Below are 25933 nucleotides of genomic sequence, written 5' to 3'. Positions count from 1 at the left end.
GAGCAAACTCCCCCCGACAAATCGTTCTGGCAGATAGGGAAACTGAGGCCCAGAGAGAGGAAGCAAATTTTTGGAGCTGAGTTACGGGCCTGGCTGGAAAGAGAACTCAGGTTTCCTGCCTTCTATGCAGTGGTGCTCCTTGTGCTATGCCTTGAGAGAGTCATCAAAGGGGTGTGGTCTCACTTGAGGAAGGCTCCAGAACCTCACAGCATTAGACCCAGGAGGAGACCTTAAGATCACATTATTTCTTAACCAAGGTGTGTGTCAGAACCACTGTTTACACGCCTGGGCCTCACCCCAGAAGAGTCTGATTCAATAGGTCTGCTGTGGGCACGACAGGATCCAAACAATCCCCAGGTGGGTGAATCAGATACACAGCCAGCTTCGAGAACCGCCGTCTGGACCTGATCTCCTTGTTTTCCTGAACCGCAGCAGCTGGCTGATGGCCACGCAGCACCATCCCATAGGACTTCCTTGAGACCTGAGCTTCCAGAAGTAGGAACCATGTCTAATCATGGGCTTCCTGACCAGGAGAGGGGAGGGGGAAGGGTGACAGAGGGTGAGGGTGACTTGGCAGCCAGACCTGGCATCCCATTTCTCCAAGCATAGCGCCAGGCCAGGAAAGTCTTGTGTGCGAGCAGGAAAGGCAGTTGTTTAAAGGCTGTAATCTGAGAGATGTGGAAGGCTTTCTCCCCAGCTTTAAAAAAGTGGTATAGGTCACACGGCGGAGTGATTTAAAAAGCAGAGATGGGGCGCCTGGGTGGCACAGTCGGTTAAGCGTCTGACTTCAGCTCAGGTCACGATCTCGCGGTCCGTGAGTTCGAGCCTCGCGTCAGGCTCTGGGCTGATGGCTCGGAGCCTGGAGCCTGCTTCCGATTCTGTGTCTCCTTCTCTCTCTGCCCCTCCCCCCTTCATGCTCTCTCTCTGTCTCAAAAATAAATAAACGTCAAAAAAAAAAAAAATTAAAAAGCAGAGATCTCTCAAAGAGCCCGCGAGAGAAGTCATATCCCCACTCCACCACCAGTATTAGCAAATTACTTCGCCTCAGCCTCAGTTTCCCCACCTGTAAAACGTGGGCATCAACAGGACCCACCCATAGAACCCAGAGGCGAAGCTTGTGACACTTGCAGCCAGACTGGCTGGTTCAAATCCCAGTTCTGCCGCTTGTCGGCTGTGTGGATTTGGGCGAGTTATTTAAACTTCTTTGTGCCTCAACTTCATCACTTGTAAGATGACGATGATAAAATTTCCTCAGAAGGTTGTTGTGAGGGTTGCATGGGTGAGTACCTTTCCCTAACCTCTGGGCCCCGGTGCGTCTTGGGCCACACGGTCCGTCTCGTCTCTGTCTGCGCTCTTCCCGGGCTGTAAATGTCACCTGACTGGTTCCAAATTTATGTCTCAAGCTCCTTCCTTTCCTCTGAACTCTACATCTGAATATCCGACCGCCTGATAGACAACTCCCCACTCTGCTCCCCGCTGGCACCTCCCCAGCCACTCTCTCTCCCCACCGCCCCCCCTAAGAGTCCTCTCTTTGCGGGCCGACCGGGGCTCAGCCCCCCAGACCGATCTCCAGGACAGTGAGTTCCACGGCCATAAGGCCTGGGCCAGTGTCCAATTTCCACACACTGGGCTGGTTTGTCAGGCTCAGAGTATTGTGGCTTTCTCCACCCTACCCCAGGCCTGCAAGGGCAAAGGGCCCCACTTTGTTTCCGGGTCAGCCAGCAAGTAAACGGTGATGGCCTCTCTCTGAACTCTTGCTCAGTGGCATGCCTTCGGCACCCAGCTGGGGGCCCTGGAGCATCGTGGGACTGGATCACCTGTCCAGAGGACTAGAATTTCCTCTGCCAGAGGTAGAACATTAGTAACAGTGACAGCTGATGCTCATTTCGTTTCCAGAACACCTTGCTTACTTGGAAGTAGGATTCTAAACTCCAGAGACTATTGACTTTCCTGTCATTCACGTGTTCATCCACCCAGTCACCAAACCTCTGTGGACTGCTGTCCCTGCCCCGTGCCTGACACTGTGCGAGGTCGTAATCTAGTAGAAAGGCATCTACACGTACACAGTTGTCTCTACTACAAAGGGTAAGGCGAATGCCCACCCGATCCCACCCCCACCTAAGAAAACAAAAAAAGGCTAAAAAATTACTCTCACTTGAATGGCTAGCAAACAAACGGTTGAGCACTCACTAGGCATTGGGTGTTTTCATGTACTGATCGCATATCGATGGGCACAGTGTTTTGAGGTAGGTGTTTCCTAATGCGTACATGAGGAAGAGGACAGACTTGCCCAAGGTCACGCAGCTACTGAGGGCCAAAGCTGAGATTCAAAGCCTGTGTTCTTTCTCCTGACCTTGCGGGCAGTCCCAGGGTAAGTACAGCATACCCAAGCCCCAGCAAACCACCAGGGACAGTCAGACTCCCCTGGGCCCTACCCAGACTTCCCACCACTTCTCCTCTGACCCACACCTTCATTCCCTCGTCAGTCAGTCCGTCAAAGACAATTACTGAGCCCCTCCTAGCTGCAAAGCTCTTGGGGAAAGAATGAATTATAAATGACTGTCTCAGGAGGCCCTCCGCCCAATAGAGCATAGTACATAAAGAACTGCAATGCAAGGTACAAGTAAGAAATACAGGTAAAGTGTTAGATTCGGTTCAAGGGAGGAAATGATTGTTTGGAGTCAGGGGAATCTTGAGGAGGAAGGGGCACCGAGGCGGCCTTGGGCCTCGAGGATGTTTAGGTTTGGGTCTGCGCGATATGGGGGCGGGAAACGCCTAAGGAAAGGTGTGGGGGGAGTGGGGCACTCCAGAGGAATTAATTCTCAAGGTTGGAGGAAAGCTCACCTGAAAAGGAACCAGCAGGAAGTTAACTTTGGAAACTCACGGTGAACATTCTATAAATATGTATTGCCTGAAAAACAAACAACAGCACATCTGGGCCTTGTTACAGGGGCCTGAAGTGCCAAGCTACAGCACCTGGCCCTTGTTTCCTCGCTAACAGGGAGACGCCCACGTGATTTTCCAATGTCCCCCCCCCCCCCCCCCTTTGGCAGGCGCTCCATCCCTGCCTCTCCAGAGCCGGCCCCACACTGTCAGCAGCCCTGTCTCCCACTGCTGTGTCATCATTTACTCTCTTTCAAGTGCCTGGCCCACGCCCAGCAGCCCCCACACTGCAGCCCAGAAAGCTTCCTTCCTGGGGCAGCGGGGCCCGGCGAGTCATTTGGAAACCTCTCTCAGATGAGCTCCGTGATCAAGGTGCTGATACGGCAGGTGGGCCAGCCTCGCCGTGTCCCCAATCGCAGAGGTGAATGCGGTGGCGAGTTTCGTTGGCCCATCACCTCCGCCTTGGGCCTGGTACACTTTCACTGCCGCAGATGGGTGTGGATGCCTTTGACAAATGTCATTTCACGATCCTGCTTCAGCCCTTTCCTGCCTTTGCCTGTCGAGGCTGCTCCGTCCTGTGGACCCCACCCTGGGCCATCCGATACCAGGCGTCCCACCTACCCCCTCCTCCCTCCCTCTTCCCTCTATGGGGCTGTGAGGACGTGGACTTGGGCAAGATGAACTTTTTGCCATTTTGTCTGACATCTCGTCTACAACACGCAGGCTAAGCGGCCCACTGGGGGCCTGTTCATCTCATGCCCTCAGAGGACAGAGCACAGGGTCTGGCGTCAGAAGAAGTGGCTCAACTTCCTTTCTAAGTGGATATACTTAAGCAGCTCATGAGATGGGCCGAGGCCTGGTTTCCTTATAAATAAAAGAACTGAGAAATCCTGGTTGCCTTTCTCCACGGGCTTGAGATGAGGTTCTCCTGACACAAAGAATGAGAAAGGACTTCATAAACTGTAAATGAATCCGGGAGTGTGACGATGCTAGTTATTAGGTTGTGAAGACTGAGTTCGCATTCTTTTTAAAAAATTTTTAATGTTTATTTTTGAGAGAGAGAGACAGAGCATGAGCATGGGAGGGGCAGAGAGAGAGAGGGAGACACAGAATCCGAAGCAGGCTCCAGGCTCCGAGCTGTCAGCACAGAGCCCGACGTGGGGCTCGAACTCACGAACTGCGAGATCATGGCCTGAGCCAGAGTTGGAGGCTCAACCGACTGAGCCACCCAGGCGTCCCTATATTTTAATTTTTTTAAGTGTTTATTTATTTTCGAGAGAGAGAGAGACAGAGTGCAGGTGGGGAAGGGGCAGAGAGAGGGAGACACAGAATCGGAAGCAGGCTCCAGGCTCTGAGCTGTCAGCACAGAGCCCAGCGCGGGGCTCGAACTCACAAACCGTGAGATCGTGACCTGAGCTGAAGTCAGAGGCTTAACCGACTGAGCCACCCAGGTGCCCGTCCCCATTCTTTCTCTAAATGGCACTTTCAGATTCTTATAATTGGGAGTTATTATTATTAAACACATAAGCTTGTTTAATGCCTGCCTCCCCTCCGGGGTGCAAACTACAATAGGGCACGAGTCACGTTTGATTTTGTTTCTTGTTGCTTTCCCAGCATCCAGTTCAGTGCTTGGAATGCAATGGAGGCTGAAGGAATGATTTGCGGATAAGTTACGGGAGGACCTCTCCACCCACCCATCCTCACTAGAAACATCTACTAGGCTAGACTATCTTGTTTGCTGCTAAACCTGGGCACACAGTAAGCAGTAAATAGGTGTTTTTTTGGAAGTTCGAAATGAACAAATAAATTCCTGCTTCGTTGTGAAGTTCTGTTGCTAAAGACTGCTCATGACCTGAGCCAAAGTCGGACGCTCAACTGACTGAGCCACCCAGGCGCCCCTCCAATAAATCATATTTTTAAAAAGACAATAAAAATAATCATAATTACAAAATAAAATAAAAAGTGTGTGTGTGTGTGTGTGTGTGTGTGTGTGTGTGTGTGTGTGATAGCACTTTGTACCTATGGAGGATTTCTATTTGGAAAAAACTTTTGCGTCCATGATATTACTTTTGCATCCAGTAGCCAGATAAGCAGTGCAGGCATGTCACGAGTGTAGAGATTAGGAAACTAAGGCTCAGGGAAGTTTTATCGGTAATTTGTATACCCAGGATTGTGACTGATTTGTGGATCCGTGAAAGCAACTTGGTTTAAAGAAAGAAACAGAGAGCAAAAGAAACGAGGACGCTACATACACCTACTAGGAATGAGTATTATTTGTGAAACGTGTGTGTGTAGGTACTTATGCCAGCCAGGTTGTGAGGTAAAACATATTTCTTACCGGGGGCCATGGTCAAAGGGACTGGGTCACACGGCCCGCTGCAGGTTACCCAGCGGAGGGTAAGCATCCCCAGTTGGAGCAGAGGCTGAGACCAAGCAGAGAGGCGCCAGAGGTGGGGGCCAGGCGGGCAGCGTGATCTAAATCTCAGTAGTGCCATTTTGGGCCCCGGGGAGGTCGGGTGCTCCAGGGGAAGCCAGCTGTGGGTTGTGGTACCAGCTATGTGAGGGCGTGAGGTGTTAGCCGTTGTTCTAGAGAGGCCTCAGCTGTGGCAGCATCTGTGTGAAGAGGCTGAGAGCGGTGGAGGGGTGGGTTGGGAGCCCCAGGCTGGGACACCGGCTGTGTCGGGGCAAGCCGTCCCGTGTGCCGATCCTGTGTAGACTGGGAAGCGGTTCTCAAAGCGTGTTCCCGGGTTGGTGACCCAGCCTCACCTGGACACTTGTTAGAACTGAGACTTCTCAGGTCCCACCCCCGACCTCTAGAAGTAGAACTCTGGCGGGGGGGGGCGGGCAACAATCTGTGTTTAACAAACCCTCCAGGTGATTCTGAGGCATAACATTCGAGAACTCTTTTCCCGGGGGTGCCGTTTGGCATTCTCTGCTGCGTCTGAGAACAGCGACGCAGGGTCTGGTCCAAAAGCAGCCTTGTCGGAAACCAGAAGTGCTGGGCCTCCAGTCTGGGTCTTGTGATATAAAACCCAGTGTTGTTTCCACGATTTCTGTGGCCCATTCCCGTGCTGCACTTAGGTGGGTGGGAACGGTGGGTTTACCCTTCTTACTCGGTCACCTTCCGCACTGCTAGCCTCGGCCCGCACCGGGTTCGTGGATACGGTACGTTCATACATACGGCTCTGCGAATGTTCTCAAGTTGCACGTGTATGTGAGAGTGCAAAGTTGCACGGGTGTATCTGTTCTGCCTTCTCCGTCAGACAAAGTCCTCCCAGGGCAGAGGCTGAATCCCACCACCCTTGATCTCCACATTTCCCCTCTGGTAGGGGTTCAGCTCATGTTGCACAAACACCTGACCAAGCACCTGACTCACTCTCTAACCCTGGGCACACAGCCCACCCGTGGGCCGAGGTTCCCAAGCACACTCATGGCCCCTGTAACCTTGAGATAACCTTGATGTGCCTACCAGCACCTGCACCCCATTTCCTCCCGCAGGACACCTACCTGTTACCTAATGAGAGAGGAGCTATGCGTGGGTGCCGCCACTGAGAATCTTTACCACCCCACTTCCTGTGTTGATTTGTATTGTGCTTTTGGGTCCCTGGTGCCTGAGTGAGCTGTTAACACTCACAACTACTTCCTACTAGTGCCTGAAGTTCAATTTCCACGTGTGTGATAATGTGACAAAAATACCTTAACACCTTATGAGTCTTCAGAGGATGGAAGGAAATAATGTGTGTGAATTTAGCACAGCTCGTGGCACATAGAAAGTACCTGACGAACAGCCCATCAAGGGTGTAGGCAGAGCTTTCTCCTCGGAGAGCCAGATGAGTGCCTACCTATCCTTTGCAAAACAATCTCTGAGAGAAGGTTGTGTGGCCTGGGGAGAGGTCCTCAGGTCTGGGGTCCGCAGGGTTGCTTCCGACCCTCACTCCGCCAATTACTCTCCCTGTAATCATTCATGAGCGAGGACCTGAGCCTCTGTTTCTTCGCCCCCCACCCCTGTCCCGAAATATGGTCAGGGATGATGCCAATACCTCCCACACAAGGTGTTTTGAGGATTAGAAAGGATTAAATGCGAAATGAAGTTAAATATGAAGCGAAATGAAATGTCAAAATTGCAGAGCTTTGTACAACGGTAAATGCTAGGCGAATGTCATTGCTGTTCTCTTTTGGTGCCTAGAGAGATGCCCAGTGCTCCCCCAAGGTCCACTCACTGGTGGGGAGGGGGGACGAGGAGGGGGGACCTGGGGAGCTCTGTTCTGAACAGTTGGGAAAAACTCGTAGAAAGAAGACAACAAGACCTCTGTCCGGATCAGAGAAGACAGCGTCTCAGGAAAAAACCCCAACCCATTCCCTGCACCCCACCCTCTGCAGAACAGCTTAATTTTTCTGTGGAATGTGGGAAATGAACTCTAAGACAAGTGATTGTATCTGGTGTCTGAAATAGACAGAAATGTAACCTAATCCACAAACTGTGAAGTAAAATAGCGGAGAAAGACTCACCTGAGCTAACCACAGCGGTCATTTTGATGAGAAGCCTGGAAAATAATTCAGCCTTGGGTAGGCTGCCCAGGGTGTGGGGATTGGGAGACCACATAATAGAAATACAAGCACGTTGCACGTTGAAATAAAATTTGGGCTGCATGATCTGGAAGCTTTCCCTCCTACCCCCAACCAGCCATCTGATTATTACACACTGGTGGAAACCGTGCTGTCTCATCTTTAAAGTCAAGGGATCACTGGGGCGCCTGGGTGGCTCAGTCGGTTGAGCGGCCGACTTCGGCTCAGGTCACGATCTCGTGGTCCGTGAGTTCGAGACCCGTGTCGGGCTCTGGGCTGATGGCTCAGAGCCTGGAGCCTGCTTCCGATTCTGTGTCTCCCTCTCTCTCTGCCCCTCCCCCGTTCATGCTCTGTCTCTCTCTGTCTCAAAAATAAATAAATGTTAAAAAAAAGTTAAAAAAAAATAAAGTCAAGGGATCACAGCCTAGGCATTGCCTTCTCTATTTTGGGGGGGTGGCGGGTGGGGTGCTAGTCTGACTTGATGGGTTGGAAGGTCATAAGATCATCTTTTCGACCAGAGGCAGTTACTCTCTGAACCTTCTAAGGCAATGTTAGAATTCATGGTCGAGAGGTATGTATCCATTTAGGGCAAATTGAGTTGACCATCAAAGGCCAGTGGCCGGGACAAGTGGGCTCTGGGGACCTGCAGTATGTCCTAGCATCTGGAGAGACAGGAAGGAACATCTGGATGGGTCCATGGTGCAAGAAGCATCAGGAAGTCAAAGGACTGGAAGGGAGTTTGGGGGACAGTCACGGTTCCCTCTGTCCATGAAACCCAGGTCAGCCATTGAGAAGCCAGTAGATACCTCTCTGCCCCACACCATCATGGCTGGAACTACTACCACAGCTTGCTGCTGCACTTAAGAAGTAGTCCTGAGCCTCCTCACAAACTCCTCTTCTGGGCCTGCAGTGCATCATGGGAAATGGGCAACTATAAGAAGAATAGGAGAGCAGAAGGCCCCAAGAGCAATTCCTATCTTTCCCCAGGCACACTCTGACCTCGTGCCTCCTCCTCCTGCCGTCCTTCATCATCATCATCATCACTACCATGACCACACCCCCACGTATTTTTTCAGGCAGTCCTCATTATCTCCCATGCTCCCTAGCCATGCACCCTCCCCTCTAGTCACTTCAGGTCTTTATCCAAACTTTCAATGTCCGGCTCATGTCCCACTTCTCCCACGAAGCCTTCCCTGGCCTTAGAGAACAATGGGCCTCTAATGCAGGAAGCAGAGCTCCGTGTTTGACGTTGTCCTGCCCATATTTTCCATCGGGACTCGGAGAGACCGAAGAATGGCGTGCTTACCTATGTTGTTAACACATCATCAGATGACCGAATCAGGATTTGAAAAGTTGCCCTTCACAGGCTGAGATGATGCAGGAGAACCACCAAAATGAAGTGTGTTAGGCACGTTGTCAAGGGGAGCGGGGGGCCTATAGGAAAGCCCATTTTAATCATGGTTATATACGTACGGAGTCTCGAACAAAGAAACTCTTATCTTTGTATATTTTGTCCTAGACAGATAATATGTGGACCGATAACCAGAAATCACCCAGTGGCTGATGAGGGACTCAGAAATCACGTCCTCTGAAGAATGACTGGAGACACGCAGAATGTGTATTTTGAGGAGGAGAAGACTAATGGGGATGTGGGATCCGTCTTCAGAAGGTGCTTATTAGACAATCAGGATGAAGGCAGTGCCAGGACCTCTGGGATGAGTTACAGGGAGATACACTTTGACTCAGCATGAGGAACCTGCTTGCGATGATTAAATCACCCTGCCTTAAAACACCAAGCTCTTGAGAGGAACAAGTTTCTCACCCTTAGTGATGTTTGTCCAATACCGGGTGACCGTGTGATAAAGATGTAGTGACAAGAATCTTGCATTTGCTGGGGGCAGGGGAGGGGGAATGAGAAGGGACTGGCTTATCTTCCAAATTTCCTTCTGGTTCCCATATGATTCCGTATGCTGTATTCCCTCCTGATCAATGTCCTTAGAAGTAGCAAAAACTAAGTTGAATGTTATCAATGGTTTGGAGGGGCAGAGATGTTGGGGCATGGGGCTGGAAGAACGGGGAGCGCTTAGCAAGCATGGGACACAGGAAACATTGGGGCAGCTTCCTTCTGAGCATTTCAGGACTGGAAATACAGAAGAGGAACTCCCACCCCTTGTCCTTGGGTTCTTCCTCCTTGAAAGCAGTTGCCAAAGGCGGTGAGCGAATGAGGAGGGAAAGACAGGCCCCAACAGCGCAAACAGAAGCCTGGGTTCTTCAAGTCGTTGAAATCCAAGAAAGCTGTGTCTGTTGGGGGTGCAGCGGGGGTTATAAACGAGGCGAATAGGAGAGAAAGAGGGGGGATGAATATGGAGGAAAAGGTGAAGGAAGGCACTAGAAAGGGTGGAGTCCCAGCAAACGGTAATCTGGCTGGAAAGGAAGCTGATGACAAGAGCAAAGAAGTGGCATGTCATGTGTGGGTACCCCTGTGTGCACAGTCACTGTTTTCACGACATTGTGGCCCAAGAGAGGAAATGCCCCGCTCCTGGAAGAAAGGGCCCAAAGATGAGGTGTGGAGAGGAAATTGATCTGTGCCTACAAAGGGGCTTCTTAAAGGAAGGGGTCCTCAGACAGGACAGAGTTGAGGGAAACGCGAGGGTCACATGAGCCTGTGAGAGTGGCAGCCTGGTGTATACAGAAAACTCTGAATGTGCCGTGAGGACACCTGGGTTCGGGTCCCCGCTCTGCCACTGGTTAGTTGTGGGTCCTGGGGATGTTCCTCTCCCATTCTGAGCCTCAGGATCCTCCTGTGTAAAACTCTGCTCCAGCTGGGTAGTGGCTGCTGTTAATAATTAGGTGCCAACCAAGTTAATGTGTAGCCGAAACATCATTCTTTTGAGTCAGAAGACGACTCGGTGACTGTTTATGTTTTTGTGCTGGTGATTTGGGTGACTTTATTTTTGTCTTCCAGTAATGTTTTAATGATGTTCCCTTTGAAAGTTTCTAACGTTTCTCTCCAGGACTTGAGCTGGAAAGGCAAGAGGTTTTGCCCTTGACCGGGCAAAAGGATAGCAGCAAGTTGGATGACCAAGCGTCCCCATTTGCCTGGGAGTGAGGGGTTTCCCAGGACAAGGGACTTTCGGTTGGTGGCAAACCAGATGATTGGTCACCCTAGTGGCGAGAGAGGTGAAGGCTTGGAGTGACTTGGAGAGGAGGTCCTGGAAGGGCTCTCCTCTTCCCTTTCTATCTGGAGTGTCCCTCGTTGCCACCACTGACTGGTGTGGTGGTTGTCATTACAAGGTACAACTCCCTTATTGGGAGGTACAGGGAGGAGAGGCGAGGGGCAGCCTTCGTATCTGTCACAAGCCCCATTGAGACAACTATTGCCAGGAAAGAAGCCGAAATGCTTGACTAGCACTGATGCTATGGGGATTTTCCCTTTTTCTTCAAAAAAAAAAAGACCCAGTGGAAAAAAAAAAAAAAAGCGATGAGTTGTGAGGCAGACAGCGGGTCCTACGCGGCCCCAGGAGACAGTGCGCAACTCATTTGCTTAAATTTGCAGCTGACGGCTGCCACCTCTCTATAGGCACCAGGCAGAGAGCCTCTCAACATCAGACAGTGACCAGTCTGGTGACATACGGCTACAAGCATGAACTACCCCTTAACCCTGGACATGGACCTTATCAACTACAACCTGGAGGACATGGTGAGTAGAGACAGATGGTCACCCAGACCCCACTTGGAATTCTCAATTTCCTGTGCCCAGGGCTTAGGGAAGAGGGGACAGCTGTGGAGTCCCCTCCCGCTGTGGATCAGCAGAATCTAGACAGGCCCAATGGCACCTGCCTTTTAAGACTGTATTTCCCCATTCCAAGGAGGAAGCAGAGAAGTAGAGTTGTTGCTTTAAATAGACATCCTTTAGAGGGGATCAGAATTTTGGGTTCCAGTCCTGCATCCTCCCGGGCTTGCTATGTGACCTGGAACAAGTCACTTTGCCTCTCCGTTCTTCAGAAGAAGGTCCTCCTCTTATCTTTTAGGGCTGGAATAAGGGTCTAGATGGGAAAGTACTTTGGAAGTGTTCTTACCGTCAGGAACCTGGTGCTGTTCCAGGATATTTATTCATCACTTGCTATATGATTGTATCATCAGGGCACTACATTCTGTGTTGAATGGAGAAGCCGAGGATTTGGTCCTGGCCCTCAGATAGCTCACGGTCTACCCATGAAGACAAAACCCCCACTCACTGGAAACTTAGACAGTAACTGGGTGCTAAACCAAGGAACTGTGAGACCAGGTGGCCAGCAAGGGAGGGGACCACATGGGGTCAGAGTCAGGGGGGGCACAGGGATGCCAAATTGGTGGGAGAAACTGTGTTAATGCTAGAAACGTTTTAAAGCATGTTGTGGTCCCCGTCAGAGCACTGGAATCTCTAGCGTTGAGGTGTTCTCGGATGGGCTAAGAAAATGATTCCGAGAATCACACTCTGCTTCGCACCCAAGTCCCTCCTGTGAAGCAGAGGTTCAGCTGGCTTGGCTGTCACTGGGCTCGCAAAGGAGGTGTGTAGGGAAGAGCTAAAGCAGAGACTCTGGTGCTCCTGTGTGTCGGCAGGAGAGGGCTCTTTAGGAGGATCTTTGGGGAACTTCTTTCCTCCTTTCCTCCCGTGGCCGATGGCACCTCTAGGGAAAGGACTTTTCTTTGAGCTATACTCTGGGCTGGATCAGAAAAGATCCAAATCCTTTCTCCCAACGCCCACTTGCTTTCCTGACCCTAAACTCACCCTGAAATGTTCTCCAACACCCTTCAGTTCCACCGGCTGGAATCCATGCTGGAACTCTACCAGCCGGGTTCCCAGACGTGCTTGGAAAAGCCCGCCCACTTGCCCAGATCCCAGAGCTAGGAAGCCGCCGAGAATGTGAGGGGAAGAGCTAATTACCCCGAGTCTGGTCCCTCAGACCCAATCAGATAAAAAGCAGAGCCAGAACCATCAGTCTAATCCGACCCGCCGCCTAGCCTGTGGGAGCCAATACAAAATGAAAACGCAGGGCCCCTTGTTCAAAAATTATTAAGAATTTCAAGATAGCAATCGCAGAGCCCTAAACCAAGCGTGGAGCTCTTCTAAGTACAGGGCCCGGCGTCACTGCACAGGCCACATGTCCATAAAGTTGGCCCTGAGAGAAATGACAGACTCTGGGCAGTACCCTCAATCAGGCTAAAACCCCACCGCCCTGACAAGGTGCCAACCTCCCACCCTGGCCCCCAGTCTTGGCCCCTGGCCTCACCCGAGTAGGTTAGTGGATGTTTTCCTCTGCCCACAGCTTCGAGCTGACCACGAACCCTGACCCAGTTGGACGCATAGTAACCAACCCAAGATCTGGCCACTCCTGGCTTCTGAGAAACCGCAAGAGTTTCCCCTAACTGCATGCGCCACTCCACTGCGTGACCTACTAGAGACAGGTGGTGGCAGAGGGCAGGGGACAACAGGGTGCGTCCCATATATTAAAGACCACCAGCAGCCCAGGGAGAGAGACCTGACTATTTGTTACGAACTGAGGGCCCTTGGCCATAGCCAGGTGTTGGTCATCCTGTCTTCCCTTCCGCCTCTTGAATTCTGAGATCAACTCCAGCCACTTGAAATGTCCATTTTTAAAAGATGAGCAGCCAATCCCCATGAGTGGCGGACCTACACAAAAACTCTAGATGGCTGACTAAGCACAAGGAGCCAGGTCCCTGGGGTGGGTGTACCAGGGACCGATCCTGCTAGGAAGGCAGACCTAGGCAGACCTAGAAAAGTCTCTGTCCACAGGAACCTTGATCTGAGAGTGCAGAGCCTCCTCTTGACAGCCCCGGGGCCTGGGCTGGGGGACCTACAGGGGCTGGGCGGAAAATCTCACCTCCAGCCCCACCACACCAGCCAGGAGGGGAAGCTGCTAAAAAGCAGGACGAATCTGGTCCAACCCCAGGACCTGGACTCCCCTATCCTCTCCTCAGTGATGGTCCCCCCAAAACATTTCACTGTGGGCAGAGCATCAAAGCCTGTCCACGTGTATCACCTCATTTCATCAAGGTGTAAGGAAGAGGAACCAAAACCAGCCCAGGCTGTCTCGGGCCATGCGTTGGGAGAGGGAAGGATCCCCCACGCCAAATAGGTCAAAAGTCCCAGAAGAATCCCAGTGGAGAGGGCCCCAACTGGAGGTGACTTGAGGAATCGGAGGTGAGGGAGAGACCCAGGTCCAGCCTGGGGAGGGTTCAGTGTTGGGGCGAATCTGGGCTCAGACATACAGACCGCAGTCTCCACTGGGAACTCTTGCCTTCCTTAAGGACACAGATCCCACCCCTCTGGCAGAACGGCAGAAAAAGGGGCCACGGACTAGGCCCTGAGAATCAGGAGACAAGAACGAATAGTCTTTCAGGAATGACCGGACAAAATGTTTCAAGTGGGTGCTGACCCACGAGATGGTTGCTGTACAAAACCTAGGGTACACATCTACCTGTCCCTCAGACTAGGTGACTGTCCCCAAAGTGTAAATTGACTTTGGGGTGCCACATGGGGACCCTCCCCCAAAACCTAAAGATTCTGCACAAAGATAGAAGTAGCTTTGGAGCACCTGCATGGCTCAGTTGCTTAAGCGTCTGACTCTTGATTTCAGCTTAGGCCATGATCTCGTGGTTCGTGGGTTCGAGCCCCGTGTCGGGCTCTGCACTGACAGCTGGGAGCCTGCTTGGTACTCTCTCCCTCTCTCTCTCTCTCTCTCTCTCTTCCTGCCCCTCTCCCTCTCTGCCCCCACTCGTGGTCTCTCTCTCTCTCTCAATCAATAAACATTAAAAAAAAAACAAAAACGTAGAAGTAGCTTAAAGTCTCCCCCCAGAACCACATCCGGGGCAGTACCATGTTCCTAATGGCCAAAACCCTGGGTACAGAGGAAAGAGGAGCCTGGAGGCTTCACTTCTGAAGGGGGGGAGGGAGAAGGGGGGAGGGAGGCAAACCAGGCCCCACATCTCTTCTTCCTTCAAGTGGCAAGCCAGAGTCTCAGATGGTCTTTTGGGAGTGTGGACCCTCAAAAGGAAGAATGGGATCAGGGACACAGACCCCCATTCGCACCCTTAGCCCGATCTCAGTCCTCAAGCCACTGAAGGCTGGAAGGACAGATGCCCGGCTGACTCCATTCACAGCTCTTGACTCTTGGTTGGGAATATCCAGACAAGGACACAAAAGGAGACGGAACCTGTGGGTGCTCCCTAAGGCCAGAGCAATGACCTGTGTCTGTGTGCAGACGCGTCCTGCGGCCAGTATGACTCAGGCCCCTGGGCTCCCGGGGTTCTGCCCGGATGAGCCACAGCACCCAGCAGGCCGGCGCTCTCTGGGGGGCTGAACGCCAAGGTCAGTCTGGCCACAGGACAGACAGCTAGAGAAGCGAAGCTCCCCCACAGGTGCCGAGCTACCTGAAGATCGTGCTCATCCTTGGGCAGAGCATGACAGCCCGAGAATCGGAGTATCTGGGAGCTGTGAGTGAGGGGCACTCGAGGGCAGAGCCCAGTCTCCCGTCCAGGGCCGGAATCCCTTCCCGAATACTTGAGCCCATTCTTCCTCCTCCCAGGGGACCCCAACCCACCGTGGGAGAGTTCTGCCTGTGAGAAGCTCCTTTCTCCTTTGACTGAAACACCCAACCCCCAGCCTCTGCCCATCCCTCCCCATCTGCCCTCGAGAGCCTCAAACAGTGAGCCCGTACCGCCCTCTTGCCTATGGTGGTTCTTCCAGTCCTTGAAGAAGGCATCTGTCCTGGGCTCGGGTCTTCTTCTCCTAAGACTCTGCACCCCGGTACTCAGAAAACTTCCTCCCAGGGTGGGGATTTCCAGACCCCTCAGCAAACTGGTCACCCTTGTCCAGACCAAACAAACTGCGATGGTGTCGGCTGCCCACCTACAGGTTTCTGTTCACCTAAGTAAGGTGACGGGAGCCTTTCTGGCAGCCGCGTCACCCTGTTGACTCATCTTAAGCTAGCAACCAACAGACTCTCGGGCCTTTTTCTTCATCAACTGTCGGTAAGCCAGGTCTTCCCTAACTTGTCCCCCGACGGTTGAAATCTTAAACCCGCGTCTAGGTCTCTATGTTTTCCCCTGCCGATTCCATCTGGTCAGCTTGGGCCTCTAGTTCCAGGTTGTGGAGGACGCTGCGTTGCCTGGAAGGGTCCCCCAGCCGTGTCAGCTAAGACAGGGTGGAGAGTGTCAAAGGGGTGAGGGTCCGGGACAGACTCCGGAGGAATGCCCCGGTTAGCCCCTGCCCCACCAGCTCACACAGTCTAATCAGCAAATGTTTGCTAATCCTCACGCTGGCCAGTGCAGCGCCCCGATGCACCTGCTCCCCTCCTCCCCCCGGCCCATCCTCTCTTCTCCTCAACACCAGAACACAGAATGTTCTAACTCCTCTCGCTCTGTCCCCGGTGCTCAGGGCAATTTCTACCTGGATTCCTGGCTCACTGCTCAGCTTTATCCTGCTCATCAGGTCTCCTTGCCTTCTCTGGGGCATGAGCCCCCGGCTCCTGTGCAGGCTCTCTGCTGGGTACCTGCCTAGGCCACATGCCCTCGTGGCCTGGCCTGGGCACGTGGCTGAGTCTCTACACGGCGCATGCTGCTGTCAGGGTATGTGTGTGCCTGAGGGCCCCGGGTTCCTGCAGCTTTTGATGTCAAAGAATGAGTAAGCGCTCGGCCAGATTGCCTGCACTGAGCTCCCTCAGGGTGTGAGCCTTGGAAGGTTCCCTTCTGCACCCCACTCCCCAGCGTATTTAGGATTCGACGTATTTAGGATTAGGTTCCTCATCTTCCCACCAGGCCAGAGTCAACCTTGCCTCACTACCTCTCTCCATGGTTCGGGGAGGGGTGGGGCGACTGATCCCCTAGGTATGGGAAGTGGCTTTCACATGTGTCACTTCTGAGCCCCCAAAATGTCTGTTTGACACCTCCTGCTGAGATGTACTAACAACTCCCAGCACCCCTCAAACCGGCTTCCTCCCATGTTGTTGCCCTCCCTGCCCGAGCCCTTTTCCAAACAAATACCTCTTGGCAAGAAGGAAAAGATAGCTCCCCTCAACCCTCTTTGAAACCCAGCTTCTCAGGAGATGGGAGTTCTAGGGTCCTAGGGGCACCTCCCGCCGTGCGGATGTTAAATGGGCAATAAACCAATCAGCCTGGATGCTTTAGAGGGTAAGGATTTGAGTGGTTCTCATAAAGGGCCTCCCGGGTCAGGTAGGCGGGCTGTACCTACACCGGCCAGACGTTGCCCAAGGGGCAGTGGGCGGCCAGGCTCCCCCCCCAAAGGTAGGCGGACTCCAGCCCCACTCACTGCCCCAGGCCCCCCGTATCTCTTCGCCCCTGGTCTGAATTGCTTTGCTCACCACTCACCTCACTGTTTCCCCCGTGTACCTCCTGGTCAATTCCAATAGGAGTCAACGAGCATATTGGAAATAGCTCCCGGTATGGGGACAGAACCCAAGATGGGCTCTAGGCTCTCAAGGGTATTGGGAGGAGGCAGGAACCGAGGAAGGGTGAAAAAAAGTGTTTGAGTTTCTGCAGAGGCACAGAGAGGGACTTGCCTCAAACTTTGGAATACAAGGGCCCCCGGCCCTCTCTGAGAAACTGCTCTCAGCGGTAGTAACGACACAGAGAGGGGCGCCTGGGTGGCTCAGTCAGCTAAGCGTCCGACTCTTGATTTGGCTCAGGTCACGATCTCACAGTTAGCGGGATCGTGGGATCGTGGCATGGAGCCCTAGGTCAGGCTCTGTGCTGACAGTGCAGAGCCTGTTTGGGATTCTCTCTCTCTCTCTCTCTCTCTCTCTCTCTCTCTGTTCCTCCCCCTGCTCTCTCTCTCAAAGTAAATAAAGATGAAAAAACTTTGTTAAAAAGACGCAGAGAATGTAAGAAGAGAATCTAGTTCCGAGCTAGGAAGGAGGGAGGTAGGAAGGTGGGGCTGAGTGGGACCTTGGAGGAAACATAGGCATTAATGAGACAGGCAGTCGTGGGGAGAAAGAGTTATTCTGCAAAAGGTAGAGTTGGAGCAAAGTTTTGGAGACGGGAATGATGAACCTGGAGGACAGGGCGCCTAAGGCGATAAAGTAGAAGGCGAGGCTTGAAAAGTTGGAGGAATATACATTTTGTAGACACGTCAAGCCCCCGTAGGGGAGTTCAGACGTCACCCTGCAAGCCCATGGTTTTCAAATGAAAGTAGAGCTGTGTTTTTTTGTTTTGTTTTGTTTTTTGTTTTTTGTTTTTTTTTTTTGTTAAACGAGAGCTTCTGTGTGAAACACCACACGAGACAAGAGTGGAGAAGTCTGGTTTGAAGGCAAGGAGAGGAGCTGAGCCTCCCCCTCCCCCCTCCTCCCCACCCCTCCAGCCCCAGGAAGCCCTGCAAGGACAGTCCCTGGATGGGATCACGCTGTGTGGAGTGCCCTGCAATCGGATCTGAAACGTGGCCGTGTGTGTCAAAGAGAACAGGCAGTTAATCTCATTTCTTTTTGAGAACTACATCGTATTCTGTTGTGTGAATGCACGGAGACTGGCTTACGCCAATCTCCTATTGAGTAATTGCATCACAGACATGACTTCTTATAATTGGCTTTGCTATTAAATGTGAAACTGGGCGAGGGGGGTAAAGGTGAAAAGAAAACCACGGCTTACAGGTAACCGGGGACCAACGAAGGACTTTAAGCAGGACACTGATGGGATCCGCGGGTTGGAAAATTCCTCCTGTGTTTGGCGGATGGACAAGGGTGGAGAAGTTGCTGGCATGGGGCCATGGAGGCGGTAGGGTGAAGAAGGGCTGGACTGAGGCTGTGGCAGAGGGATGCGGGGTGGGGGGAGGCAGAGGGCTCTGCCATCGCACCGATGTATCCCCCACCCCCTTCCCCCAGACCCACTTGCCCCGGGGACCGGAAGGAAAGACACAGGTTGGGGACCTGGGTCTGCCCACTGAGAGCGAATGTGTGACCCACAACTGGGGCCCCTGGGTGGCAGTGTAACCATCTCCTGCTTTGTGCAAGACCCTCACTCTCCTGGAAGAAGGGCAGTGTGAGACCATCTAGAGCTTCTGTGCAGAGTATCCTGTCCCATCCTCTGCCTCCCCGGGGCTCATCATTTATAGAAGTGTCTTTTTCAACCCACATAAGTTGGTTATAATTGGTTTGAAACCATGGGGAGGGGGCCGGTGGGAGGGGTGGAGAACAGGGCTGGGAAGTGAGGAGGAGCAGGTGCAGGGGGACAGCTGCGAGTGAAAGGTATGAAAACAGACACCGTGTCTTCCTTTGCGGTTAGCTGGGTAAACAACCTGAGCGCTGGTGGGGTGGGGTAAGGGGGGAGGAGGAGGGGGGGAGGAGAAGGAGGAGGAGGTGAGGGGAGGAGGAAGGGGAGGAGGAGGAGCTTCCAGAGACAAAGTGGGCGCATCACCCTCTCTTGGAACAGCAACACCCCTTCCTCTCTTCTGAAGCAGAGGAGGGAGCTCCCAAGTGATGGGCAGGAGCAGGGAGGGAAGCCCAGGCAGGGCTGCATAGTGGTGGAAAAATCGGCTCTGGAGGGAGATCAACGTGGGTTCAAACACACCTGACCTTCGTAAGATAGGAAAATCACAGGGGCGCCTGGGTGGCTCAGTCGGTTAGGCGTCTGACTTCGGCTCGGGTCGTGATCTCACAGCGAGTTCGAGCCCCGTGTCAGGCTCTGTGCTGACAGCTCAGGAGCCTGGAGCCTGCTTCCAATTCTGTCTCCCTCTCTCTCTGCCCCTCCCCTGCTCGCTCTCCGTCTGTCTCTCTCTCTCTCTCAAAAATAAACAAACATTTAAAAAAAAAAAAAAGACAGGAATAGCACATACCTGAGCTTGTTATGCGGAGTGAACAAAGCAGGAGGCTAGCACTACAATTTCAGCTACAGTGAAGACATTCAGGTACAGGGAGACGCATCAAGAGGAAGCCCATAGGCCACACCAGCAGCTGCCCCCTCAGCAGGATCTTAGGTTTTAGCGCCCTCTGCTCTGTTGGGAATGGGAGCAGACGGCCCCTTGCCCCAACCAGACCCATTTCCAAAACTGAAGTTCCAATTCCATGCCGTGAGCCGGCGGCCTTCCCTACCCGAGGACGCGTAAACTCAAAGCACCTAACAGGTGCACAGCCCTTCAGAGTCCGTGAAGCCTCTCCCACCACGTATCTCCCTCCATCTTCGTCACCACCCCACCCCGCGAGGAATCAGTCCCGTTTACAGTCGAAACCTGCAGCTGGAAAGGGCAAAGCGATTTGTTCGTGGACACACAAGGGGAGGTCGGGATTTGGTCGGTGGGATGTATCGGGAGTCCAGGGACAAAGGCAGCGTGGGGGTGGGGAGGACAGGAGAAATCTACAGGGGACTCGGGGTCCCCCTGTGAGGGGGAAGATGGGTCCTCAGTTCCCCGCCCTGCTGTCTCCTTGCCCTTGCAGTACAAGGAACTAGGCAACTACAGCGACAGCACGGAGAGCCCCGCGGTGGAAAATCACCTCTGCTCCACAGCGGAGGGGCCCCTCCTGTCCTCCTTCAAGGCCGTGTTCATGCCCGTGGCCTACGGCCTCATCTTCCTCCTGGGGATGATGGGCAACATCCTGGTGCTGGTGATCCTGGAACGCCACCGGCAAACCCGCAGCTCCACCGAGACCTTCCTGTTCCACCTGGCCGTGGCCGACCTCCTCCTGGTCTTCATCCTGCCTTTTGCCGTGATCGAGGGCTCCGTGGGCTGGCTCCTGGGCACTTTCCTCTGCAAAACTGTGATCGCCCTGCACAAGATCAACTTCTACTGCAGCAGCCTGCTCCTGGCCTGCATCGCCGTGGACCGCTACCTGGCCATCGTCCACGCCGTCCACGCCTACCGCCACCGCCGCCTCCTCTCCATCCACATCACCTGTGCCACCATCTGGCTGGCGGGCATCTTCTTCGCCTTGCCCGAAATCCTCTTCGCCAAAGTGAGCCGCCTCCATCGCAACGACTCTCTGCCACGCTGTACCTTCTCTCAGGAGAACCGAGCTGAAACCAACGCCTGGTTCACCTCCCGCTTCCTCTACCACCTCGGGGGCTTCCTACTGCCCATGCTGGTGATGGCCTGGTGCTACGTAGGAGTGGTGCACCGGCTGTGCCAGGCCCAGCGGCGCCCTCAGAGGCAGAAGGCGGTCAGGGTGGCCATCCTGGTGACGAGTGTCTTCTTTCTCTGTTGGTCACCCTACCACGTCGTCATCTTCCTGGACACCCTGGCGAGGCTGAAGACCGTGAGCAACAGCTGTGAGCTGAACGGCTACCTCTCCGTGGCCATCACCATGAGCGAGTTCCTGGGCGTGGCCCACTGCTGTCTCAATCCCATGCTCTACACGTTCGCGGGCGTCAAGTTCCGTAGTGACCTGTCGCGCCTCCTGACCAAGCTGGGCTGTGCCGGCCCCGCCTCCCTCTGCCAGTTCTTCCCTACCTGGCGCAAGAGCAGTCTCTCTGAGTCAGAGAATGCTACCTCCCTCACCACCTTCTAGGTCCCGGCCCCCTTCGTTTCTGCTTTCCTTGGGGGATGCGGTGTTACTGGAGCCCCTTCCACGGGACCTGGGATCCTAAGAGCTCGCCGTGGCCTAGCTGTGTCCTCACATGGGGCAGCTGGATGAACCAACCCCTCTCTCCAGGACATCCCTGCCATGGCTTCTTCCGGCCCCAGGGCTGGGCTGCAGGCCGGGGAGGGGAGGCAGCCCAAAGGCAAAAGCAAAGGATACCTGTGCCCAGCTGTATCCCCTGGGGCTGAGATGACCCCCCACACGCCTTGTTTCATCGTAACCATTGGAAGCTCAGGAAACAACTTTTACTTCTGCCCTTGCCCATCGCGGAAGTCAGTCCCCTCCCAGAATGCACTCCGTCAGCTCAGGGACCACCGACCTGCACCACTACCCACCACTCCTCTCGCCCCACCTGCCGAAAGAAGCTAGAGGCTGAGCACAAGGGGATGGATGGAGGTCAAGGCTGAGGAAAGGCCAGCTGGCAAAAGAACGCGGCCTTAATGTCTCAGTCACTAACAATCACAGACGTTCTGCCGGGCCACCAGCCCTGCAGCATCTTGACCAGGCAGGAAACTCAGACTGACCCAATCCCGGAAGCTGCTCCTGGCCCTGACCAAAATGGCCCTGGGCCAGCCCCGCGTCACTGGGCCCTGGGAGGTCTGCAGACTAAGGGCAGACTCCAGGCGCCCTCAGAGACCAGCCAGCCAGTGTCCTACAGAAGAAAGAAGGCCCAGCCAGCAGAGAGAAGCCACTGACAGGAAAGATTCTCCTTCCTTAGCCCCAAGGAGGCACAAGTAAAAACCAAGGCCTGCTGTCTTCTCTGCCCAGTGTAAAGAGGGCCAGGGGCAGTAGGGTCCGGGGTCCTGGCGGGTCCGGGCACTGATAAGGAAGGAGGCAGTCCGTTCCTTCCCGCCCCCCTCTCTGCAAGCTACACAGCAAAGGGGTCGCAATCGCACGGAGGGAGCACTTCGCCGAGAGTCAGAACGGAGATGGAGACCCGCCCCCAGAGAAGGACGACAGACTGAAAGGGGCTTCTGGGGGTCATCACATCCAGCGCCCTGCCTGCAGGCCAAACCCAGAGCTTGCCTGTCTCTCTGGGCCTCAGCAAGAGCCACGAGGCATCCCCTTCGTCTAGGCAGGGTGAAAAGCAGGCCTGGGCAGGGAAGTCCCCGAGCCTCAGGAAGCCAAGCCCTGCCCCTGAGAGGATACTACTCAGATGGAACCAGAGGATGCTGCTCCGTGCCTGCCTGCCCAGAGAGGGCTCTCCCTCCCTCCTCCACAGCCTCTGGGCTCGCCAGGGCTGGGTGTCCGGGACCCCAGCACTCGCTGAGGGCACCTCTGGGTTGCCCAGTCCCGCTCAAGGCAGCTGGCCAAGCTCCCTGGGAGGCCCCCATAGTGGAAGTCAGAGCTTGTGACCCCAGGAGGGAGGGCTGTATCTTCACCGTAGAACCCTGGGAAAGCCCCCGGAGCCCCGCTTTTTCTCTCCCAGCATCCAACAGTAAGCTGGGCAGTCGAGTAGCCAGACACAGAAGCAAAAAGGCAAGAGGATGGATTTTAATTTTCTCTTTTTAATAAAAAGGCACCTATAAAACAGGTCAATACAGTACAGGCAGCACAGAGACCCCCGGAACAAGCCTAAAAATTGTTTCAAAATAAAAACCGAGAAGATGTCTTCACATATTGTATTTATATATTTATATTTATATATATATATTTATATAATGGTACAAAATGGCTGGGGGTATGGCCGTGGATGGAGGGAAGTAGGCTGGCCTGTGGAGTTCACCTTGGAAAGCTAGTCTGGTGGCGGAGATGGGAGAAGAGAATGGGGAGGGCATTAGGCCCTTTGCGGTCTGACCCCTCTCTCCTCTGGGCAGGAAACACTTAGAGTCAGTTTGGGGAGTCTTGGGTCAGGGTGGGGGGGGGAGGGGGGTTCATGGGTACAAGGCCCAGGTTGAGGCAGGGTGGGCAAAGCGCCTGGCAGGATGGAAGCTAGGTGGCCCCCAAACACAGATGTCGGGGCCCTGGCCCTGGGCCCCTGGGAGGGTGCTGGGGGAGGCCGGGGCCTGCAGCCAGCCGGCCCCAGAGGAAGCGCTTGACCTGGCTGACGGTGGACTGAGGACAGCACCAGACTGGGAAAAGTGGGGCGAATTCCCTTTGTATCACAGCTGCCAATGCTAGACCAGACCCTGCAGATCAGGAAGGCTGGGGAAGGGGCCACGGCAGAAGACCCCTTGTCTAGAAATGGCCCTCGGCCCCGGAGGCGGGGCACAGAAGGCCAGGGAACTGCCCTGCCACCTCACAAGGCAGGAAAGGAAGTGAGAAAAGGAGAAGTGTTTTACTCCTGGGGCCAAGGGGGCAAAACACTGAGTCTGTATGGCTTCAGCTCTGACCAGAGGCAGGTGGGGAGTTTTGGGAAAGAGCAGGGGACCGAGGGGGAGGCAGTGGCTGCGCCTGGGCGGGCACAGAGCCCTGAGCCCGGGGCAGGGGGACCTTGCCGGTGAGAAGGCAGGCAGAGAGGAGGCGACAGGATGCCCCCTGCTTTTCCAACACTTTCTCTAATCCACGCTCAAAGGATGGAGGCTGGAGAGAGACAGATCTACTCAGCCAAACCCTTTTCCTTCCGCCTTTGGTGATAAGAAGTAGGTGGCAGTTCCTGGAAGAGACGGGGCCTGGGGGTCACCTGGCCCAGGGCTACCGCAGCAGGCACGGGACCACGTGGACCACCGTGCCACCACCCCATGGCTCCACTCAAGGGGGCCACACAGCCTCCACCTCTCCCTCCTTTCCTTCATCCCACACCGGGGAGGGAGGACTTCAAGTTCTGGCCAAGATGTAGCAGCAGGGGATACCAGCCATCCATAGCTGGGGAGCCAGGGCCCCGTGTCGCCTGTGCGGGGCGAACACACACGCCCGTGCACACATTCTCCTGAATCATTCAGCAACAGACAGACTGCCGCTCTGGGAGGCCTCAGCCCGGATGGGGCTCTCCGGGAGGAAGCCTCGGTGGTCTGACCTCAGTTTAGGTGCGGGCTATCTTTCATTTCACCGTTTGGGGAAGGGACCGGAATGGTATCCTTACAGACCCAGAGACAATGCAAACACTGGGTACCTGTGTCAGACTGCATGGTCCTGAGTCCAGGAGAATGGAAGGGGCAAGAATTTGAAGAGGGAGGGAAGGGTTTTCTTTTATCCTTTTTTCTTTTTTTGTGACTTCTATCAAAACACAGAAATACAGCACACACACAAACCGGCACAAAAGCGCAGCGCTCTATTTACAGCTGCGGCTGGCACCTGCCCACCTGGCCAGCCGCCTGCAGGGAGGGGTGGGAGAGGGGGTCAGCCACATCAGCAGGGAGAGGAAATGAGGCAGGAAGAGACAGAAGGAAAAACAGGTGGGAGCAGAGAAACCAAGAGGAGAGAGAAGCCCGCGGCAGAAAGGAAAGGGACAGAGTGGGGAGACCTCCTCCTTCCCCTCTCCCCCACGGACTCGACACAGGACTCCGAAAGCACAGCTGCAGAGGGTGGGTGCAGAGAAAGAGGGAAGGGAGAGGCTCCATAGGACTGGGGAGGAACGGGCGAGGGGCAGCCCCGGTGGCCGAAATGGAACCCCAATCCAAAACCCCCCACCCCGCTCTGTCACTTCCCCTTAAGCCGCCAGCACATCTGGTTTCCACAAAATGCCACGCCCCACACAAGCCCCTCCCACCCCCTCCACCCCACCCCTTGACCCAGGCCATCCCAACACTGGAGGGGAAGGAACTTTCTTAAGGTTATCATATTTGCAGTATCGCCCCAGCTCCGGCCCCGCACGGGGACTGCTAGAAGGGCAGGTTGGCCATGCTGCCCGGCGCCGGGAGGTAGCCCATCTGGCTGTCCAGAGACACACTGCGCTGCCGCAGGGGATGGGACACCATGAGGTTCTGCTGGGGCGGGGGGCCCATGAGGGAGCCCTGTGGGGACAGCATGTGGGGGGGCTGGCTGTAGACCTCGCCCCCCACGCCCCGTTGCTTCATCAGCATGAAATTCTGCTGGGTCATGAGGCCTTGCGGAGGCGACATGACCCCCTGGTGCAGGCCGTGGGGCACCATGCCTTGCTGTGGGGGCACACCTGTCCTGCCCAGCAAGGACATCTGTCCGGGGTGGCACATGGACATGTTGAGCCCCCGCTGGACGCCCTGCTGGCCCGGGAGGTTGGGGGGCCGTGAGGGGGTCTGCTCCGCCATCATGTTCTGCAGGTTCATGAGATGCAGATTGGGGGGCTGGGCCTTGGGGGGCTGGTTCTCGCTCTTGGGGAAGTATTGGAGGGTGCTGCTTGGCTTCTCAGAGGGGATGATCCTCGACAAGTCGAACTCAGGGATCCCCGTCGGGGTGGGCCGGATCACCTCGCTCAGCTCGGGGTCGTTCAGCACTGATGCCACCCCGGGGAGCACGCCCGGCGGGTAGGCGTCGCCCATGCGCCCAGCCATGCCTTTGCCCATCAGGTGCTGCTGAGGGGGCATGGGGCCGGGCGGCTGGCTAGGCAGGTCCTCTGGGGGCAGGGGCATGCCTGAAGGGTAATGCTGCTGCAGGCCAGGCCCCCCACCCCCACCCCCACTGGGGGCCATGGCACCGTGGGGCTGCTGCAGCCGAGGAGGGAAGGGCATCATCTGGGAGGAGCTGGGCACAGGGCCGCAGGGGGCATTCAGGGTGTCTGGGCCCCCTGGAGGCAGCATCATCGAGTTTTGAGGGGGCCCTCCTGTCCCCTGCGCATTGGGGTGCAATGGAATGTTGGACCCCAGAGGGGTAGGGGAGGGCAGCATGGTAGGTGGGGGTTCGTGGGACAGGGGCTGCTGGCCTGGCAGGTTCATGCCCATGGGGCTCTGGGCAGCAGCCGAGTTCAGGTGCATCTGGTTGGGCTGGTTATTGCTGATCCCTGTGGGGAGAGAGAAAAGAGGGTCAGAAGCTGTGTGCGCCCAGCT

The 25933-nt window shown here is 54.8% G+C and overlaps 2 protein-coding genes across 6 annotated transcripts in view; one reads left to right on the top strand and one right to left on the bottom strand.

Moving 5' to 3' along the window:
* Positions 1 to 10819: 10819 nt before the first annotated feature.
* Positions 10820 to 22474, top strand: CXCR5 (C-X-C motif chemokine receptor 5). Its single transcript, XM_060604937.3, has 2 exons — positions 10820 to 11149; positions 19893 to 22474. The coding sequence occupies exons 1-2, from the start codon at positions 11093 to 11095 to the stop codon at positions 20958 to 20960; spliced, it is 1125 nt and encodes a 374-aa protein (XP_060460920.1). The 5' UTR covers positions 10820 to 11092; the 3' UTR covers positions 20961 to 22474.
* Positions 22475 to 22520: 46 nt separating this feature from the next.
* BCL9L (BCL9 like) overlaps positions 22521 to 25933 on the bottom strand; it is a 28633-nt gene continuing 25220 nt past the window's right edge. For all 5 annotated transcript variants that reach the window (XM_060604933.3, XM_060604935.3, XM_060604934.3 and 2 more), the window contains one exon: positions 22521 to 25887. In XM_060604933.3, coding sequence (XP_060460916.1) covers positions 24794 to 25887 — 1094 coding nt within the window. In that variant the 3' untranslated portion in view covers positions 22521 to 24793. The remainder of the gene's footprint in view (positions 25888 to 25933) is intronic.

The sequence above is a fragment of the Panthera onca genome, chromosome D1, assembly GCF_046562875.1.
Source record: "Panthera onca isolate mPanOnc1 chromosome D1, mPanOnc1 haplotype 2, whole genome shotgun sequence".
Taxonomy (NCBI): domain Eukaryota; kingdom Metazoa; phylum Chordata; class Mammalia; order Carnivora; family Felidae; genus Panthera; species Panthera onca.
Note: the sequence above shows the minus strand (reverse complement) of the source record. Positions and strands in the feature narration are given on the sequence as shown.